The sequence below is a fragment of the Cyprinus carpio genome, chromosome B9 (assembly GCF_018340385.1).
Source record: "Cyprinus carpio isolate SPL01 chromosome B9, ASM1834038v1, whole genome shotgun sequence".
Lineage (NCBI taxonomy): Eukaryota > Metazoa > Chordata > Actinopteri > Cypriniformes > Cyprinidae > Cyprinus > Cyprinus carpio.
The window spans coordinates 28,908,094-28,931,005 of record NC_056605.1 but is presented as its reverse complement, the minus strand read 5'-3'; the positions used below and the strand labels follow the sequence as shown (position 1 = coordinate 28,931,005).

The 22,912-nt window shown below is 33.3% G+C and overlaps 1 protein-coding gene across 1 annotated transcript in view; it reads left to right on the top strand.

Annotated features, from left to right (window-relative positions):
- Positions 1-22,912, top strand: part of LOC109075948 (collagen alpha-1(XXVIII) chain-like) — a 30,635-nt gene that overhangs the window by 6,540 nt on the left and 1,183 nt on the right. The window contains exons 5-34 of the mRNA XM_042731831.1: positions 142-195; positions 444-488; positions 1,375-1,401; positions 1,490-1,534; positions 1,651-1,695; positions 2,657-2,710; positions 5,501-5,569; positions 6,558-6,626; positions 6,754-6,822; positions 8,291-8,359; positions 8,691-8,759; positions 9,550-9,618; positions 9,706-9,774; positions 9,892-9,963; positions 10,091-10,159; positions 10,299-10,370; positions 11,884-11,952; positions 12,110-12,178; positions 13,016-13,084; positions 13,222-13,290; positions 14,840-14,908; positions 15,112-15,180; positions 15,927-16,002; positions 16,239-16,312; positions 16,424-16,459; positions 17,081-17,117; positions 17,208-17,765; positions 18,743-18,996; positions 19,086-19,296; positions 20,090-20,278. Of these exons, the coding sequence (XP_042587765.1) occupies positions 142-195; positions 444-488; positions 1,375-1,401; positions 1,490-1,534; positions 1,651-1,695; positions 2,657-2,710; positions 5,501-5,569; positions 6,558-6,626; positions 6,754-6,822; positions 8,291-8,359; positions 8,691-8,759; positions 9,550-9,618; positions 9,706-9,774; positions 9,892-9,963; positions 10,091-10,159; positions 10,299-10,370; positions 11,884-11,952; positions 12,110-12,178; positions 13,016-13,084; positions 13,222-13,290; positions 14,840-14,908; positions 15,112-15,180; positions 15,927-16,002; positions 16,239-16,312; positions 16,424-16,459; positions 17,081-17,117; positions 17,208-17,765; positions 18,743-18,996; positions 19,086-19,296; positions 20,090-20,278 (2,815 nt within the window). The remainder of the gene's footprint in view (positions 1-141; positions 196-443; positions 489-1,374; positions 1,402-1,489; positions 1,535-1,650; positions 1,696-2,656; positions 2,711-5,500; positions 5,570-6,557; positions 6,627-6,753; positions 6,823-8,290; positions 8,360-8,690; positions 8,760-9,549; positions 9,619-9,705; positions 9,775-9,891; positions 9,964-10,090; positions 10,160-10,298; positions 10,371-11,883; positions 11,953-12,109; positions 12,179-13,015; positions 13,085-13,221; positions 13,291-14,839; positions 14,909-15,111; positions 15,181-15,926; positions 16,003-16,238; positions 16,313-16,423; positions 16,460-17,080; positions 17,118-17,207; positions 17,766-18,742; positions 18,997-19,085; positions 19,297-20,089; positions 20,279-22,912) is intronic.

The window sequence follows — 22,912 nt, the reverse complement described above, 5'->3', positions numbered from 1 at the left end:
GTGCATGAACTGAATTTTTGATTGGGTAGTTTTATGGGTCTAATAAACCCATCAGACATATGAGGTCATTCATTTTTCTATTGAGCAAATATTTTGGGTGGAGTTGACACGGCTTCTCACTTTCTCCTATTTCCCCTGCAGGGAAAGAAGGGTCGCCCAGGTGAGGACGGAGTCCCTGGGGCTAAAGGTCAAAAGGTCAGTATTTTGTTTTTAGTACTGCTGTCTATCTGTCATTCTCTCTGCCGTGTGCTTGCTTCTGTGGATGCACATGGGACATGTGATGAGGAAGCTGATGGTTAGTTATATTGTTGTGTTTTTGTCACTTCATAATTCTACTTAAGATTTCATAAACACTTTCTCATAATGAACAGTACAGGAATCAAGACTGACAAACTGTATTTTATAACCCTTTCTGAAAACCATTTGTTTTGTGCTCTTGTTAGGGTGAATCTGGTTTGAGTGGACTTCCTGGTCGTGAGGGTGCAGAGGTGAGGGGCTGAAGCAGCAGTATTGTGCTACATGACTGAACAAATGAAAAAAATATTTGTGTAAATTGAAACATGAAAAATGTCAGGTGGTGTATCATCATGTAATCAGATATTGTACACAACTTAATCTTAATTTTCAAAGAATTTTTTTTAAAAATGGTTAAATTATTGTGAAAAATATTTTTTATTTTACATATGTTTATTTACATATATATATATATATATATAATATATATTTACACACACATACACACAAACACACTACTTTAAAGTGTATACTGTATACAGTGTGTGTATGTACAGTATATGCATATTATTAATGATTCAAGTTCAGTTATTTGAAAATGTGAACTAATTACACATTTGTACTAACTAATTATCAATTATTAAAGATAAAAATATTAAATCTAAAAAAAAAAAAAAAGTCGATGTTGGTGGTGATGTCATTTCCTGTTGTACGGTTTTCTGGTTTTTATTATTCTGGTCTTTAATTTTTATTACATAACACTGACTTTTATTTGGATAAAATTCATTTTTATTTTAAAATCAAAACTGTAACATTAATTAGTAAGTTTAAGTTAGTTACTAAGATTAGTTCAAACTATTAAAAAAAAAAAAAAAATGTCCAAGATTGTTTTACACCACATAGACATTTTTGAGACTTTAAGCCTAAAAAAACATTAAAATTAATCTTAATTCACAAATTTAAAATGTGTTGTCAAGTATGTATGTATTGTATGTATGAACTGCATTTTAATAAATATATCGAGACAGTAGATTAGTGTCACATCATTGACCAATATGCAAGAATAAACTTAAAAAAAAAAAATAATAATAATAATACATACATACATACATAAATAATGTCTTCCTGTTTTGTTCCCAGGGGAAGCCAGGCTACAATGGAGAGAAGGTACTAAAACCCTGCACCTATTCATAATATATTTATGTGGAAGCATATGAGATTGTCACGACTGTGATTTTTTTCTGACCGTCTACAGGGTGAAAGAGGAGAATGTGGCACTCCAGGAATCAAAGGAGACCGAGTGCGTAACCCTTCAGAAGTTACAGTTTCTGCACACTCCTCCAACATGTTAATAGAGAACAATAATACAGAATATGTTTCAAATGCTAAACGTGTTTATATTGTACCATCTGATAGGGTCCTGAAGGTCCAGTTGGTACTCAAGGGACCAGAGGTCTGCAGGTGGGTCTGATACATTTATTTCATATTATTTTAAAATATAAAATCTCGCTTTTTATTTAAACATATGCGTATGTAAAATGTTTAATCACATTGTTTACCGTTTACAGTTGTTTTCTTTTAAAGCCACACTGTTGTTTAAAGCCTTTAACCTTTAAAGTGTTGCAACAAAAATTGTTTTCAAAGTTGTAAATTATTTGTGAAATTTAGTAGCAATTCCTGAGTGTGAATTGTTTAAAAGTAAATCATACGCCAGATTCTTTTTTTAGTGTGTATTTGATTTACAGGTGAATAGGTGGTCATTCGTTTTTAAATATGCAAATGTGGTTCAAGTGAGCCATTAACACCTGTATTTAGCATTGACTGCTTGCATTTAGATCACATGAGACAGATGTTTGTACCATTTATGTATTTCAAACTAAAAACTTTCCATTCATTTATTTCAAACTAAATCTGAGAGCTTATTTTTTAAAAATGCTTGTTTCCAACACAAGATTAAAAAATATAAAAGGTAATAACGGTGACATTTTATATCACATTTTATGTCATTCTGAGTTTAAATCTCACAATTCGGACTTTTGTCTTGCAATTCTAAAAAAAAAAAGAGAGAGAACTGCCAGATGTAAACTAATAATTGTGTGATATAAAATAATTCTGAGTATATATCTCACAATTCTGACTTTTTTTCTCGGAATTTCCGAAAGAAAAAAAAAGTAAGAATTGTGAGTTAAAGGTTTCAGTTACTAATTACCTATTTTTTTTACCCCGTTGTGGAAACTGGCTTCACTATATTTCAAAGGAGGTAAATGTTAAAACACATGTTGAATTTCCCCCAACATATGATTAAATGTACATTTTACTGTATTGAAACCAGCATAATGCTGTGTTGTCTACAGATAATTACTTAGAGACTCAAATGTTCATGCCAGACACTGTAACACACGCTTTCATGTTCCCCCTGCAGGGTTTACCAGGACCACAGGGTGACATCGGACCAGAAGGCCCACAGGGAAAGAAGGTCTGTGGCTTATAATCACAAACTATTATCCTGAAAATTTCAGCTTATCATGTTTAACACGCACACCTGGAAAAGTTTCACTGTCTCCTATGACTCCAGAAGCCATTGCTTATTCAGCATGCTATTGTGCATGAGAAACCCCACGCTCTGGAAGCTTGTTTGTTTGCTATATCCATTAGATAAAATCCATTAGAACGTTCTGGCCAAAATGAATGAGAAATATTGATGCATTAGAAGGAATTATCATTTATGTCCATTTCTGACTAAATGATGCACTCATTTACCTGACAGAAGGTAACATTGTGTTTCTAGGCCTTGACAAGGACAGTATGATTTATGCATCCATTTACAATGCATTTGAAAATTTCTTACTTGTTTTAGTCATAATTTTTAAGGAATAGCCCATCCAACAATTCATTTCTTTCATTATTTACTCCTCATGTTGTTCTAAACCTGTATGCTATTATAATTATTATTTTCTTTGGAATACGAAGGAAGTAACAACAAATATTAAAAAGTTAATTACACTTTTAATTTGTTTACATGCATTAAGCTATAGACCTTAATCAGGTTAGATGACATATTGATTTTTACATGGATAAAAAAAAAGCTGTGAGGGACAGACGTACAGTCTTTATAATGGCATGCACTGTACTAAGGTCCTCCTAGATCACAGCTCATAACTTTCAAAACTGTTTTTTTTGGAGTCTTTATATACTGAAAGATTTTTCAGAAAGAAGTTTTGTCAGCTGAATTGTTAGTATGTTCTTAAACAATAGTACAATACATGAAAAACACAGTAGTTTTATTCCTAACAGCCTCGTTTTCATTCCTGTCAAAATGACTCTGAAAATGGTCTATTGCATGGCTTTATAATTTATGAATTATTATATTGAAAATAGATGCAATTCTTTGAAATTTCTCCTCTAAGTTATTTAAACTGTTAGGTGAACTAATCCTGTATGTTAGACCAAATCCTCAAAGTGTCTTCTTTCAAAAGAGACCATGTCTGCAGTGAAAAGTGTTCACAAAATGCATACAGCATGCTTTGCACTTGTGCTCAAAAAGGGGGTGAAGATGAATGAGCGTGTTTTGACATGTTTTGGATTTCCTTTAATAGAGGTCTGCTGCTCTGCCAGTAGTTTCCCCTTGTTTAATTTAACTGCAGGAAGCATTCAGAGGTTTAGACAGCTCTGCAGATGTCCTCACTAATTAGGGATCCTTTTTCATACATTCACAGGTTCTTAAACCTAGTGTCACAGACCGCCATGAAACAAATTGCTTTGTACTTCCTGTTTATCATCTAAAAATAGATGATACCATGATAATAAACAGTCATTATTATTTTAAATAATAATCCTTACTACCTGAGGTTAAAAGTCAACCAGTAAGATGCTAGAAAGTGCTTGTAAGGTCACCAACTAGATTATGTGTGGTCTGAGATTATTGTCTTGGAAGCTAATAACAGTAGAAATGTGCATGATGGAAAAATGCTGTGCAAAGTATAAATTCATGCACAGACATGCAGGTGACGTGAACAGAGAGAATTTCCAGCATGCGGAAAGGCAGCACAGTAAGATGAAACTGTAAATGTCATGAGCAGATTTGTGACTGCCTGCAGTGATCTACTTGATTAAATTGGATTATACTTTGTATTTTTTATCAACAGTTCATATCTATATGGTTCAACTCCTGGTTGAAAATGAAAGGAATAGTTCACCCAAGAATGAAAATTAATGTACTCACCCTCAGGCCATCCAAGATGTAGATGAGTTTTTTTTTTTTTTTTTATGGGAACAGATTTGAAGAAATGTAGCATTATATCACTTGCTCACCAGTGCAGTGAATGGGTGCCGTCAGAATGAGAGTCCAAACAGCTGATAAAAACATTATAATAATCCACACAAATACAGTCCAATAATTTACATCTTATGAAGTGCAAGGCTGCTTGTTTGTCAAAAAAGCAAATCCATCATTTAGACAATTTTACTATAAACTGTTACTTCTGGCCAAAATACAAGGCCATAATCCATAATAACACTTCTACAGATGATGCAATGCTACTTAAGCTCCCTAAATACGGACAGGCATCATAAATAATTTAACGGTTCTGGACTTTAATTCCCTGATTTCAAAGATGTCTTTTAGTAGTTCTGAGGTGCTATATATATTTATATAATGATTTATATATTATTTACTCACTCTCATTGTTTTTTCAAACCTGTATGAATTTCTTCCTTCTCTTTAGCACAATATTTAGAAGAATGATGGTAAACAGTGGCAGGTAGCCACTGACTTCCATAGTATGGAAAAAAAAAACACCATGGAAGTCAGTGGCTTTGGAAGTCATGTTGTTTGGTACAACATGAGAGTGAATAAATTCTGACAAAATTTCTGGATGAACTATCCTTATAAATAAATTAGTGCTGTCAAACGATTAATCGCAACCAAAATAAAAGTTTTTGTATGCATAATATATGTGTGTGCTCTGTGTATATTTATTATTTATATATAAATACAAACACATATTTGATATATAAACATTACCTATTTTTTTGAAATATATACACATGCATGTGTGTGTATTTATATATACATAATAAATATACACATTACACATACATATATTATGTAAACAAAAACTTTTATTTTGGATGTGATTAATCATTTGACAGCACTAAAATAAATACATACATGAGTCCTGATTTCTCTCATGAATGTGATGTTTAATGAACTAGATGTATCTAATCTGTATTTTTTGTTGTTGTTGTTGTTTGTAATTAATCGCAGGGTGAGCGCGGCTCTGCTGGCCCACCTGGAATTCAGGGCGACAGTGGAATAGGTCTTCCTGGACCAAAGGTCAGCCATATTTACCTTTTTGACTGCAAATTCACTTAAATTCTCCAAAATCGCAGCAAGCATTTTTCAGCTCGGAGACCAGCTAAACCATCATAACACCAGCTTGGCTGAGATGTAAGACCAACTTAGACCAGCAAACCACCTTAGGCTGGTTTAAGATGTTTTTTGTTTCCTTTGACGTCCCATGGTCAGTGAGCCACCTTAACCGTGAACCCATAAAGCCTACTGTATCATATTTGTTACATCATTTTTTTAAGGCCTCTATATGATCAACATTAAGAAAACTTTGCTTAAAAACCATTGCACACAATCTACAACATGCCCTCTTTTGTCCGATTGAGGTTAACAAGTAAAAGTCCTTTTAGTATTATTGTACAAATGTCCAACATCAGGGTTTAAGTGTATTTTTGCTGTGAAATCTTTACTGATTTTTATACAGTAAGCATAAGAATAGCTTTTATATTGTTAGTAATATTTACTCGACTGAAGCAACGATGGTTAACTTAACTATCCATATATCATTCGTTAGAAAAATCATATCAAAAAAGTATCAGAAAGAAGCTTTTGAGGACCGTTTAGATGTCTAGTCACTCTATCATCATTGTATTGCATTGCATTACATGTTTTGAAGCTACAAAGCTTTGATCATAAAACTAAGCTTTTAAATATCATCTTACTAAGACATATTATTGGGAGATAAAGAGTGAAAACTGATATTTACAGTATATGCTTTTTATGCAAGTAGTCTGTTATACTGTTATAAAGATCTCATTTACATATCAAGCCATAAGAATTTAATTTTAATTATATATGGCCTTATAAATATTAGCATCTTCTCCATATTTTTGCTCAGTTTGAATAAAAGCAATGCCATTTTTTTAGATGACATGGATGGTAATGGTTGTGGATTCTCAGATATGCTGTAATTTTCTATAGAGTATTTCTTACTATTTCTCCTGAATTGTTCACGTCTTTGATCCGTCTGCAGGGAGATATGGGATTTCAGGGAAGACCAGGTCCACCGGGTCCACATGGCATAGGCGAGCCAGGTCTGCCTGTAAGTACAGAAGCAGAAATTCAAAAATATTCAGCTTCCACAACTGTTTACTAATCAACACACACTGAATTTACACCCATAGATTTGACTATATGACATTTTCCCTCACATTTCTTCAACAAATCAGGGGCCTCAAGGGCCACAGGGGGTTCAAGGAGAGAAAGGACCACTAGGAGAAGGCTTTCCAGGTCCAAAGGTAAGCTTAGCCCAAAAACGCCATGTTCTCACTAATGTCTCTATGCTCTTTAATCTCCTTTGAGATTGGTAGCAGCCAAAGGCAATCGGACTGAGAAGATCTTCAAATGCATTAAAGACTCGTAATTTTTATAATACCTCATTAGAGGCTTAAAGTTCCCTGGTAAATCCTCATTTCAAAACCCAAGGCTATTAATTATTGTATGTTCCAGATAAATTAGCTGAGCATTACCAGCCTGAGGATGCAAGACAGGATTTAATAGATCTGTTTTCTAACTAGGTCTACATCAAAGCCAGAACGGTGCATAAAATGTAATCGTAAACTAAAAATACAGCAAAGAAATGTGATTCATGTTAAGGAGAACCCTAAGTTCTTTGAAAACCTTCACACAGTAGCTAAGCTAAATTATATCTCAATATTTTTTTTCAGATTTATGATGATATTCAGTATTCATGAAGATGCATATCAAGTTTTGAATCAATCTGAAGTGAGGGGCATTTTTAGGATGTTTAATCAATATTTTTGACCCATTTTTCCAGAGAAATAAATGTAATGCTTTGGATTCCTAAGTGCTCTATATATATCAAATGTTTTGTGAATATAATATTAATATTAACTCTTTATAATATTGCTTTATCTTTAAGGGAATTATTGCGAAAATGATAACACATTTAATCAAGCCATTTTGCATATACTTACATGTTGACTTTTCTTATCAATGTTCTTTCATCAGTTTATTTTATGCTAATATTTACAAATTAAATGTATTTGACGATAAGAAATAAGTGTTATCATTAGCTGCAACTAAAACCATTAAAAATAGTTTTCAGTAATTGAAATAAATCTGAAATAAAATGAAAAAAAAGTTTAAAAAACTAAAACTAAAACTAAATAAATATAAAAATGTCAAGTACATTTTTAAAAATATTTCTCTAAAAGGAAATATGAAAAAACTAATAAAAATGATAAAATCAAATAACAAGATTACTAAAACTTAAATTAAGTTTAGAATGAAAACCGCAAATATAAAAATAAAATTACTAAAACTAAATAAAAATGTAAAAATAAACTAATTAGAATACATTTAGAGACAATGATACATTTTAAAATATAAAAAATAACACTGGAATTTATTGCAGGTGAAGGTTTTATTTTAATTACTGTCAATTAAGTGGTGTTTGAAACTCAAATTAGAATAAAACCAAGATCCAAAAAACTTGGATTAACTCTAATTTAATCCTTATCAGTGCAACCGACCATCAGACAAATTGAGCCACTGTGAATAAACAACAATTAGGGCTTATTGAGGGATTACACTGTATTATTACCATTCAGAAAAACAGGTGTTTTCTAAATCCCACAGATAAAGAAACAATACATGCAATGCAGTAAATGCACCTGAATGGCAGAGAAAGGGAGGATAGCATTTCAGAGACACTGGGCTGATGACGCCTCTTTTGTTTGACAGGGGGACCGGGGTCTGGAGGGGCCGAAGGGACCAAGAGGACAGCCGGGCACTGGAATCAAAGGCAATAAGGTGGGCTGTAAATATATCAGCCCATGAATGGGATTCACACAACCACACCATCTACAACACACAAAAGGCTTAATGAAGTATGCAAACTGGCCCTAAGTTCCCATTTAAACGCCCAGGGACTTGTGGGAGGGTAATAAAGAGTGAGAAAGAGCAGATGGGAGGGCGGCACAGCTCAGCTTACTGTGGGAAAAGATAGAGAGTTCTGCAGACCTGCTAAACCAGTCATTTCTTATGCTCAGAATAGACAGATTATTATGTCCCTAAATTAAATGTCAAGATTTTAGAGATGTATTACTCATCTGAAATGGACTCATCTTTTTTGTGTCTTCAGGGTGAGCTTGGGCCTCCAGGTTTACCAGGACCGATTGGACTCCCAGGGCTTGGCATTCAGGGAGAAAAGGTGATACAACGTTTCTTAACTGTCCTTGGCTTGTTTTCAGGGTCCAGTGAATTAAGAAAATGGACATGAATGGACATGCATTATTTCATAAAATAGATCGAGCTGTGCTCAGTTAAACTGCACCTTGCCATAACAAACAGACAGATGAATAGTCACATGATCCTTCAGAAATCATTCTAACATGCTAATTTAAGAAACATTTCTTATTATAATCATCAAAGTCAAAAACTGTGATACAATATCATTCATATGTTTGGTTTAAGTAATATTAAAAAATATTAATAATGAAAAACTTAAACTGATTGAAAGTAACAGTAAAGATATTTATAATATTGCAAAAGACTTCTAATTTAAATAAATGCTGTACTTTTGAACTTTATCAAACAATCCTGGTTTCCACAAAAAAGGAACCAGCAAAACATTGTTGTTGACTGATAATAATAAGAACCTTTATTAATCTTGGTGCATCAATAAAATTAATCGATAATAACCGAGCAGCAAATCAGTATATTAGAATGATTTCTGAAGGATCAAGTGACACTGAACACTAAAGTAATGATGCTGAAAATTCAGCTTTGCATCACAGGAATAAATTACTTTTAATAGTATATTAAAATAGAAAATATTTAATTGAAATTGTAATAATATTTAAAATATTTACTGTGTTTTTGATCAAACAGTTTTGCAATAAACATAATAATTTAAATGCAATGCTATGTTTATTATTTCTATCCTTATTATTAGTGATCTTATATGATGGGTTTTCTAATGCAGTGTTTCTCAATATCAGGGTGTTGAGGGTCCGAGAGGGCCTCCAGGAGGAAGAGGGTCACCAGGAGAGGGTTTCCCCGGTCCCAAGGTTGGTTCTGCTAAAGGCTAGCTAAAGTTTTTTATTTAATGGTGTGATGTGATTGGTTTTCTGATTATTTTCCATTTTGTTCTCTAGGGAGAACAAGGTTTACCAGGAGAGATGGGAACCCCGGGAGAGAGAGGGCAGGGCGAACCTGGACCAAAGGTTTGTGTTCTTTAACCCGGGGTGATGTAGGCTCAAAACTGCATGGGACATCTGGAAAAGAAGCTAGTTTTTTGACCATGATGAAGATGGTACTAAGTACTGATATTATTTCTTCAGGGTGACCCTGGTGCATCAGGACTGGCTGGTGTACCTGGACTTCCTGGGGAGGATGGCGCTCCAGGACAAAAGGTAACTCCGCTTTCTGATGTCTGGACTGATGTGAGGTCATCTAACGTGACTGAGGTTGAGTGTTCTGCTGATTAGATAAGGCTTTAAGCAAATAGTGGGTATTAAATGCATTGTTTCTCTTCATCAGGGTGAGTCTGGGGCGACAGGTTTGAGGGGATCTGAGGGGGCTCCAGGGATTGGCACTCAAGGAGAGAAGGTACAGCACTTCAGACTTCCAGATTTTCTTTCTGTATGAGTATATTGTGATGATTATCATCTGGTGGATGTCAAAAAAGGCTCAAGTATCATTATCTACAGTATATGTTGACTGATATTCTGTGTTCTAATCTTAATAGGGAGATCAAGGCCAACGAGGCATTCGAGGGTTGCCAGGTCCTCCTGGCATAAGTGGCCCTTCAGGACCAAAGGTGAGAATAACTAAAGAAATGGAGCACAACATTGGTTCTGGAAGTATTTTAACATTTTCTCCATTACAAAATGTTTTAAATAACAAGTTAAATGACTATGCTGTGAAAAAAGCAACCAAGTCAGAGAATGCAGCATTATGAACTTTGATTAAAAGTAATAAAAAATATATATACAAAAGCCTGATTGTCTTGTATAATTAACTTTGCATGCCATGAAGCAGTACACACTCCTGTTCAAAAGTTTGGGGTCAGTAAGGCTGCGTGTCCACCAAAGTGTTTTTCCCGTGGCTGGTGTATTTTTTCAATTATGACCCTGGACCACAAAACCAGTCTTTTGTAGGTTGGTTATATTTGTAGCACTAGCCAAAAATATATTGTATGGGTCAAAATTATTGATTTTTATTTTATGCCAAAAATCAATAGGATATTAAATAAAGATCATGTTCCATGAAAATATTTTGTAAATTTCCTACCGTAAATATATCAAAACTTATTTTTTGATTAGTAATATGCATTGCTAAGAACTTCATTTGGACAACTTTAAAGGTGATTTTCTCAATATTTCGATTTTCTCAATATTTCGATATTTCAAATAGTTGTATCTCGACCAAATATTGTCCTATCCTAACAAACCATGCATCAATGGAATGCTTATTTATTCAGCTTTCAGATGATGTATAAATCTCAATTTTGAAAAATGGACCCTTATGACTAGTTTTGTGGTCCTGGGTCACAATTGTTCTCAATGGGAGCGCCACGTTTTTTGAAAATGCTAGGAGAGCACAGAGAGTGTCTTTTTCGTGCTGAGCGCTCAGAAGTTTTTTTTTCTTCGGCGCCGAGAGTTAAAGAATGTTCAAACTGGCGGACTTACATATATATATATATATATATATATATATATATATTATATATATATATATATATATATATATATATATATTGTTTATATTATTATATTAGGTTTTCAGAACAAATATAAATGTTTTTATATGTTTATATTTTTTGATATTTGCTGTATTCTTTTGAACTTCATCAAAGACTTCATCATGATTCATCAAAGGTATCACAGTTTCCACAAAAACGTTTTTTTTTTTTTTATTGTAATAGTATTTCACAATATTACTGTTTTAACTGTAATTTTGATAATATTTGATAACATTTGGATCATTTTACAAAAACCTAACACTTTTGAACGGTAGTGTGTTTACTGCAAAATAAATGTCTGCAACTATGAAAGAGTACAGGGAATAAAGGAATGAGGTTTCTATTTCCAGAACCTTATTGTTGTGCTCTATAGGTAAGGGTGAAAACGATGAAGAATAACTGAATATAATAATATTTAAAATAAAACAAAAAGATAAAATGTGATAAAATGTGTTTTTTTTTTTTTAACTCCAAGCTTACAAAACCGCTCATTGTTTAAAGTAGCAGTGCAATAAATGCCTGTGGTTTCTCACATAGTTTTAGCAGAAATGCAGTTACATCACTGGAACATTACACTGTTGTTTTTTAGGGAGAGCCAGGTACGCCGGGAAGGCTGGGCATGCCGGGATTACCTGGACGAGCTCTTGCAGGATCAAAGGTAACAACGCTAAGCTACTACAACTGTGCCACTGCAGGCTGGGAGATGTCTTGTATTAAAGGCCCTCTGCCAACACTATGAATCAGAACGTTTCTATTTCACATTCATCAATAAAACAGAGAAGTAATGGTATGACCTCATCTTCTCGTGTCTTCAGGGTGATGTGGGTCCCGCTGGTCCTCCCGGACCGATTGGAGAGACTGGTTACGGTTTGCCTGGTCCAAAGGTGGGTGGGACTTTTTAACCTGTAGAACAATGAAGAAAATGAGTTAAAGGAATAAGGGAGTTTGATTGAGCAATATGTTTATAACTGATCAAAAGTGTGGAATAATTCAGATTTTATAATGTTTTGTAATGATTGTGAAAAAAAAAATACTGAAATAAGAGATTTTGACTAAAGCAGCTCTATATTACTAGTCAAAAGTGTGGAATAATTTAGTTTTTTTAACATGTTTTTGAAAGAAATGTATTTATAATGAGATTTTGTTTATGCAAATATTTTATATAGACAATTGGGATAATTTTATTATTTTTGAAACAAGTCTCATACTCACCAAGGCAACATTTATTTGATCAGAAAATAATAATAATAATAATAATAATAATAATAATAATAATAATAATAATAATAATAATGTGAAATGTGAAATATTATTAAAATAAAAAGATAACTATTTTCTATTTGAATATATTTTAAAATGTAATGTATTCCTGTGATGCAAAGCTTAATTTTCTCCAGTCTTCAGTGTCACATAATCCTTCAGAAATCATTCTTATATACTGATCTGCTGCTCAGTTATTACTGATTATTATGAATGTTCAAATATTAAAAAGTTTCTAAGTATTATCAGTGTCAACACCAATTTTTGCTGCTTTTTTTTCTTTTAATATGCTTTAAATTATAATAATATTTCACAATATTACTGTTTTTACTGTATTTTTTATTTAAAAAATGCAGCCTTGGTGAGCAAAGACTCCTTTTAAAAACATTTTAAAATATCTTAATTATTCCAAAAATTTAACCAGTATATATGAAGTGATATTCCTTCATTATCACATTTAGGGTGATCGAGGTAACCCAGGACCGCCCGGACCATTTGGGCCTAAAGGTGAAGGATTTCCTGGTCCAGTGGTAAGCAACTTCTTACATTTCCATATAACATCACTGCATGTCCATACTTCACTTAACATTTTCAGTCATTTTTATCACATTTCCCATTAATCAGGTTTGTTGCTGGGTATTTGAGCATGTGTGTTTATTTTACACAGGGTATGCCTGGTTTACCAGGTCCACCAGGTGAGCCCGGCCCTGAAGGCATTGGTGTTCCTGGACCAAAGGTGAAGTTACCACTTCATGTATTTATGATATAGAAGGGTCAATTGTGGTTTTCAGAAATGTATTAAAGGGTTAGTTCACCCAAAAATGAAAATTCTGTCATTAATTACTCACCCTCATGTCGTTCCAAACCCGTAAGACCTTCGTTCATCTTCTAAATTCAAATTAAGATATTTTTGATGAAATCCGAGAGCTTTCTGACCCTTCATAGACAGCAACACAACTGAAATGTTCCCAGGTCCAGAAACGTAGCAAGGAGATCATTAAAATAAGGCATTTCAGCTTCATTAAATATGGCCTGATTATTTACACAATGTCTACACAATTATTTGCATGGAAATGAACAGAATGTAAATAAAGAGCTTAAGTTAGTCATTGCTCTGTGAGGGACTGAAGTTAATTGTGTATTATTTGTTTTAACAATCCTTTGAAACCCTAATATTTTCATACTGATTTCTGTAAATGTATCAATCATGACCAATTGTTTCAGAGTTTGTAGCACAAAAAAAATCATAGAACTTTACTATTATACTGACCTTTGTGCTGTTGGGTGCACTTTTAAAATTATGTAATTTCCTGGTGAATGATGTGATTAAGGAAGTAGCATTTGGTAGTAAAATGGATGTAACAGGATGTAAAGTGATAGAAAAAAAACTGTAAAAATGGATTATGAATTAAAACAATATTCCTAAAAATGATTTGTTTAAAAATATTTATATCAGAGAAAATATTACCTTATTTTATATTATATAATAAAAAAGTAAATAATAATATAAATATATATATATATATATATATATATATATATATATATATATATATATATATATATATATATATATATATATATATATATATATATATTTTTTTTTTTTTTTTTTTTATTTTTTACTTCTACAAATAGAACTTAACCTTCTAAGTAGTGAAATTACAATTCATACTTAAGTGTGTTATTGTGATAAAAGAAAGCAGACTAATGACTGAGTGGCAGTCATTATAGAAATACTCAATAGTTCAATGTATTGAATCATATGTGACCCTGGACCACAAAACCAGTCATAAGTAGCACGGATATATTTGTTGCAATAAACAAAAATACATTGTATGGGTCAAAATTATTGATTTTTCTTTCATGCCAAAACTCATTAGGATATTAAGTAAAGATCATGTTCCATGAAGATATTTTGTTAATTTCCTACTGTAAATATATCAAAACTTAATTTTTGATTTGTAATATGCATTGCTAAGAACTTCATTTGGACAACTTTAAAGGCGATTTTCTCAATATTTTGAGTTTTTTGCACCCTCAGATTCCAGATTTTCAAATAGTTGTATCTCGGCCAAATATTGTCCGATCCTAACAAACCATACATCAGTGAAGAGCTTATTTATTCAGCTTTCAGAATAAAATTGCTTCAGCTTTCAGAAAAATTGACACTTATGACTGGTTTTGTGGTCCAGGGTCACATATATGATGGAAACATTAAAGTGTCCTGCATAGCTGTAATAAATTTAAATGGTGCTTTTGGTAAAACTTCACTTTCATTTCAGGGAGACGTTGGATTCAGGGGTTTGCCTGGTTTGCCAGGACCACCTGGTGAAGGACTGCAGGGACCACTGGTAAGATTGATATTCATGTCATCTTATATAAACTCTCCCAAGAATCTCTCTGACTACAGTAATGAGACTGATCTGAACGCCCCACACGTCCAGAACAAGAGCTCTGAACAGCATGCACGGGGAGTCTTCTGTGTTGCTGTGGGGATTGAGGAAGACAAGCTATCTGTTCCTCCCATATTAATTCTGCTCTCTTGCTGTTTCAGGGCAACATGGGAAGACCAGGTCCTCCAGGACCACAAGGACCCCCAGGGGAAGGCATTCAGGGACCCAAAGTAGGTTAACTATCAACTACCTGCAATATAGGTTGGGGTGATATAGCTAAAATTATATATTTTTACATTTAATCTGGATATTTCTGTATTTACGCTTTGAAAAAGGTGTTTCGTTTTCATAATGTCAGCCTAACAATTGAAAATATTCTTCAAAAATGACCAAGACACTGTTTTTAAAAGGATAGTTCAACCCAAAACCAAATATTCTGTCATTATTTGTTCACTCACATGTCCTTCCAAAGCTGTATGACTCTTTTCCTTCTACAGAACACAAAAGAATACATATTTTGAAGAATGTTAGTGACCAAACCGTTTCGATTGCCTTTGACTTCCATCGTATATTTTATCCATATAATGGAAGTCAATGGAAACCGAAACTGTTGAAATTTCTTGTAGGTTCTGCAGAACAAAAAAAGTCATACAGGTTTGGAACAACATTAGAGTGAATAAATAATGACAGAATTGTATTTTTTGGGGCGTGGACTATACTATATGTACACACACACACACACACACACACATACACACACACACACACACACACACACACACACACACACACACACACATATACTGTATATATACATACATATATATATATATAGAGAGAGAGAGAGATTTCATATCAGATATATATCATGAAATCATGAATATTCAAAATATCGCCCAGCTCTAATGCAAAATAGCATTGTGTTCAAGTCATGATGACCAGGTCAGAAAATAAACTTGTTTGTTAAATCCATCAGGGTGATCAGGGGGCTCCTGGAGTGACAGGGCCGAGGGGCCCATCAGGAGAGGGACTTCCAGGCTCCAAGGTGACACTTTGCTTTAGATCATACCAACATAAAGACTCGGCCGCAAACATGCAGCTTGTAAATAAGAGAAGCACTCTGTATCACATATTACATGTGTAGAAAGGCATTTACATAGATGTCTCAGAGGCACAATAGCAAGAAATGACCCAATTGAACTCGACTTCAGGAATAAAAATCGTTATTAAAATTGTATTTTGTGAATAATTGTATTATTTTTTTCATTTATTTGTTCTTTAGGTCTATGTGGTTTGCAGGGCGAGAGGGGCTTCAAAGGAATGAGAGGTGACATGGGTGACCCAGGGACGCCAGGACTAGCTGTGAGTTAATTTAGTTACTATAAACCATCTTTTGTGTAACAGCACACAGAGTTTTAAATGTGAATACTAAATCACATTGTATTACATGAGTGTTTTAATCTCTCCCTTTAGGGAAGACCGGGAATCAAGGGCGAACAAGGGCTCACGGTAAGATCTAATACATTTGCATCTTTTCATTTTAAGTTAATTTTTGAAAATCTGTACAACCATATGCATTTCAAATATTTAAAATTCTGTCATTTTTAAATTATTTTTAGAGAGAAGGCATTATCAAGCCAATCAAGGAGATAATTTCAGAAAAACAATGCAATCGTATGCATTGTAATTATTAGCAAATTTAGTCATTTTTAATGATGTTTTGAAGAGAAGAAAATCAAGCTGTTTAAGGAGTTAATTTTAGGGAAAACTCTGCATCCATATGCAGTGCAAATACTGTTAATTTCAGTCATTTTTCAATTATTTTTAAGAGAGAAGACATAATCAAGGTGATTAATGATTACATTTTAGTATGCAACCAGATGCATTATAATGATGAGTTAATTTAGGAAACATTCAGTCATTTTTCAGTGTTTTATCAAAGTGAAGACACTCAAGCTGATTAAGGAGTTAATTTTAGCAATCCTATGCAATCATATCCATTGTAAATACCATAATTGTTTAATTATTTTTCAGAGACAAGACATAATTAAGCCGATCAATGTGTTAATTTTAGTGCAAATGCATGCACTGTAAATATTAGCAAATTCAGTCATTTTTATTATGTTTCAGAGAGAAGACATAATCAAACTGATTAAGGAGATTTGTGGTGAGTTTTACACTTTAAATATGAAAAAAAACAAATGATTTGATAATGAGTAAAACAGGTGTGTCATGATATGACTGCATATATTTCTAGGATGTGGTATTAAGTGCAAGGAAAGGCCCATGGAGCTGGTGTTTGTGATTGACAGCTCTGAAAGCGTGGGCCCGGAAAACTTTGAGATCATCAAGGACTTCGTCACAGCTTTAGTGGACCGCGTCACAGTGGGTCGTAATGCCACGAGAATCGGTCTGGTGCTTTACAGCTTGGACGTCCATCTGGAGTTTAACCTGGCCAGGTATATGACCAAGCAGGATGTCAAGAAGGCCATCAGGAACATGCCTTACATGGGAGAGGGCACCTACACTGGCACTGCCATCCGCAAAGCCACACAAGAAGCCTTTTACAGTGCCAGGAACGGGGTCAGAAAAGTAGCCATTGTCATTACGGATGGACAGACGGATAAGAGAGAACCTGTTAAGCTGGATATGGCAGTACGCGAGGCTCAAGTGGCGAACATCGAGATGTATGCGCTGGGAATCGTGAACACCTCTGACCCAACACAGACGGAGTTCCTGAGGGAGCTCAACCTCATCGCTTCTGACCCTGACAGTGAACATATGTTCCTCATTGATGACTACAACACACTGCCAGGTGAGCATGGAAGAAAATTAACCTATATATACACACACAGAAAGGTTTTTTTTTTTTTTTTTGCATATAGGTCTGGGCAATATAACAAATTATTATTATTATTATTATATAAATATATAATATAAAATGTATAATCATAAAGTTGTCATAAAACAAATATTGACAATAAACACTGTCAACAGGGTGAAAAATAGAATAAAATATTATATTTGATTTTAAATACAATTTTTCAATATAAAATAATAAAATGTATTAAATATACATATAATATATATCATATAAATATATATATTTCATATATTCAGACATGTAAAATTTATTAACAATATTGAATATTGTCACTATAGGCTAAAACAATATTTAAACATTTTTTATATAAAATATTAAATAAATAATAACATTTAATTGCTGTATAATATAATATATAATGGGGAAAAATATAATACAATTATATTAAAAAAATTTTTATAACAGCCATTGTCACCAATTATTTTGAAAATGTTTAATGCAAGAGTTCAAATACAACAAAAGTTATTTTTAAAAAGGTATCTAGTTTAAAAAAATCGCCACATTTTTTGTATATAAATATTTTTGTGCATACACCCATATAACCATGCAGAGATTTTCATGAGTATGTTTGAGTTCTGAATCGGTTCATTGAAATGGACAATTAGAACAAATTCCCTAAAATGAATCAGTTTTAACTGTGTTTTTCAGACTGAGCTTAGATCAGAGACACTATTTAAACATCTTTAAACAAGACTTAACTCATACTAAGTCTAATACTACACTCTTTAAGACTGGCCAAATGCATTTTTTTAGGAAAAATCACTGCAAAAGTGCTGCTTAATTTTGAATGTTAACAGCAGGATCATAATGAATAATCCTAACCGCAAAGTATTACGGATTAAAAGTTTAAAATGTAAAGTTCAAGTTATATAATTGCATCTTGCTCTGTGTTTGGTCTCATCATGCAGCTCTGGAGTCTAAGCTGGTCAGCCAGTTCTGTGAGGATGAGAACGGGGCCCTTTACTTCAACCGGATTACCAACGGCTTGAACGGAAACAACAGATATGGCTACGGTAATGGACATGAGGGTGTTTCTTCACACGGGAATAACGTTTATGGGAACAGATTTCAGGAGATTCCACTGGACAGATCTCAGACTCACTCTAGAGGCAGAGGACACAGCATAGAACTTCCCATCAACCTCGGCCCTCTCAAAGCACAGGTCAACTACCACAACTAACTTACTGTGATGTTCTGATGTGCGCTAGACTAATGCAGACTGATTTGAACTGTTCTGTTACTTCTGTGCAGGTGGAGAATGATTATGAAGGCGAGGATCTAGACATTAAGACACAAACTCAAAGTAGAAGCACTATTGCTGTTGTCAATAAGACTGTCCAACCTGTACAGCCAGGAACATCATCTTCGTCCTCCTCATCATCATCATCATCATCTTCATCAGTATCAACACATTCTGCTTCAGTGAATGTGAATGCAAAGCCTCGTCCTGTAGTGATAAAAGGTAGTTTGTTCAGTAAACTGTTCTTAAACAATTATTGATGTTGAAAATATTATGTATTACAAATTATTAAATGTTACAAATTATGTTTCTATGATATAAAATAATGACTAATATATATATATATTATATAGATCTAATATATATATATATATATATATATCCCTAAGATATTATTATATATATATATATATATGAATGACAAAACTATTTATTTTACCTATATAAAATAACAAATAATTTTTTTTGATTTTTTCCATAAAACTAATTATTTATATTATAAAATAATAAATAAAACTGATTTTAATATAATATAATTTTTTATACATAAAACAAATGTGGACAATATGAAATATTATAAAAATAAATATAAATGTATAATACAATTTTACATATAATAGTTTTAAATATATAATTTAATATAATATAATTAAGATACAAAAAAGTCATTAATTTTTTTTAACAATATTAAAAGAAATTACAATTATATTTTTAATATATAAAGTAATGAATAACAAAATATCAATTTTATACGAAAGCTGTTATAAAACATAAATATTGACAATAGTAAATATTACTAATAGGCTACAAATATTTTATCATAAAAATATATAACATTAATTTTATATACAAAATTTGTTCTAAAACCTTTTGACAATATTGAAAAATATTAATATATTAAATTTAATTTTAGTAAGTTTTCTGAATTGTTAAAAGTATATTAAAATGATACTTTTATAATATTAAATTATTTTCTGAAAGTTTTTAGTGATATTACTTTCTCTTCTTCACACAGAATCGTCTCTGGATCCTCGGTGTTCGCTCAGTCTGAGTCAGGGCTCCTGTAGAGACTACGTTATTCACTGGTACTATGACAAACAGGCAAACTCTTGTGCTCAGTTCTGGTACGGAGGCTGTCAGGGCAACGATAACCGCTTCCAGACAGAAGAAGAATGCAAGAAGACATGTGTTCTCATCGCCACAGGTATTATTCGCTCCTACGAAAATGAATGTAGAGTAAATACAAGATAAGCTCTGTCAACAGCAATGTTATTAATTATTACATTTATTACAAATATTTTTGATTAATTTAGCAAAAATAAGCTTAATATGGATATTTTTAAAAAAAAACTAAAACAAATAAAATACATTTTGGTAACTGAACTGAAGCTCAGATAATATGAAATTTAAATATTAAATGTAAAACCTAAAAAAAAATTATACACACACCCACACACACACACACACACACATATACACACACACACACACACACACACACACACACACACATATATATATACACACACACACACACACACACACACACACATATATATATATAAAAACAGTGCTGTGAAAAAGTTTTTGCCCCCTTCCTTCCTTTTTTTTTTTTTGCATATTTTTGCATATATTTTAATTCAGATCACCAAATAATTTTTAATATTACACAAAGATACCCCGAGTAAATACAAAATGCAGTTTTGAAATAATAATTTCATTTATTAAGGGAAAAAAGCTGTCCAAACCTGCCTGACACTACGTGAAAAAGTAATTGCCCCCTAAATCTAATAACTGGTTGTGCCACCCTTTGCAGCAACAACTGCAATCAAGTGTTTGTGATAACTGGCAATGAGTCTTTCACATCACTGTGGAGGAATTTTGGCCCACTCTTTTTTGCAGAATTGTTTTAATTCAGCCACATTGGAGGGTTTTCGAGCATGAATGGACTTTAAAGGGGTCATATGATGTGATTTCATTTTTTCCTTTCTCTTTGGAGTGATACAAGCTCTTGGTGCATAAAGAAGATCTGTAAAGTTGCAAAGAATAAAGTCTCAAAACCAAAGAGATATTCTTCATGAAAGTTAAGAGTCATCCACGCCCTCCTAAAACACCTCGTTTAAACACACCCCCACATCTCTACGTCACAATGTGGGAAGATTTGCATAACACCGCCCAAATGTACATGCAAAGAAAGAAGGCGTAACTTTTATTCTTGCTGTAGTATTGTTGTTGCTGCACCGCTATGTCATATAGACGCTGTGTGTTTCATTGTGAAAGCAAAACTACTTTGTCTGGCCTTCCAAAAGAGGACACAACTAGAAATCAGTGGTTAAGTTGTATTTACAACACTGTTCCAGAACAGTCCAACCGAAATAGGACGAGGAATGTTTGCTGAACCAGTAGCCTGCAATGTGTCTGTTTCTATAAAGTGGGGCAATTCCAAATTTGCAAGAACAGTCTGCTTCTGACACACAGTCTGTAAGTACGTTTTTTATAATTAAAGAATTTGCCACTAATGATTCATTATTACATACATTATAAGTCATTATAATCAGTAATTATGTCCCCACTGGATGCTACAAATGCTTCATTTGTAATGGGTTTTATTGGTTTTGTCTTGTCGCGCTGGGACTCGGCATTACAGTATGTTAAGGGTCATAACATTTCCGTCACACGCTTTTTTTTGATGTAAATGGGCACTAAGTTACAACTTACATACTGCTAAAATATTTTTCATCGCACCATTACACGTAGTTGAAGTGTAACTCTACGTATAAACGAAATATTCAATATCAGGAGTAACGGCTGGAATAAAATAGCAGACTGAGTGAACTGCATCAATAAGCTCTTCTTTCACCTGACAACCTTCAATACTTTAGGCATTTATGATGCTGCTGACATTTACACTCACATACATATTAAGAGAGAGAACAATATGTGAATAAAATTACTTTGTTTCTTTTTTAGCACGTCTTCAACACCCTATTTACAGCGCGTCTCTGTGCACTTTGGTCCGTGTTGCGCATGTCAGACAAAATAATAAATAAATGGCATTTCTTATGTTTTTTTTTCTTTCAGTTTATATTGATTCTTATTTATTTCAATTAAAGTTTTTGAATGTTATTTACATATAAAAATAGCTTACATATAATGTTATTAATGTATCGTTTTTGCTCTCTAATGGTTATAGAGTTTGACTCCTAACCCTAAGGTTGTGGGTTCGAGTCTTGGGCCGGTAATACCACGACTGATGTGCCCTTGAGCAAGGCATCGAACCCCCAACTGCTCCCCGGGCGCCGCAGCATAAATGGCTGCCCAGCCCACTGCTCCGGGTGTGTGTTCATGGTGTGTGTGTGTGTGTGTTCACTGCTGTGTGTGTGCACTTTGGATCGGTTAAATGCAGAGCACGAATTCTGAGTATGGGTCACCATACTTGGCTGTATGTCAATAATAGAAACTTGTTTATATTTTTACCATTAGTATAGGTGGGGCAAAAGAAGTTAGAATGAAGGATTTCTCCATTTGTGGATAATGGCTCTGACCGTGGTTTGCTGGAGTCCCAAAGCCTTAGAAATGGCTTTATAACCCTTTTCAGACTGATACGTCAACTATTTTGTTTCTCATCTGTTCCTGAATTTCTTTAGATCGCAGTGTGATGTGTTGCTCTTTAAGCATGCTTCACTTTGTCAGACAGCTTCTATTTAAGTGATTTCTTGATTCAACAGGTCTGGCAGTAATCAGGCCTGGGTGTGGCTAGTGAAATTTAACTCAGCTTTCTAAAATAATGTGCTTAATCACAGTTCTTTCATGATTTTTAACAAGGGGGGCAATTCAT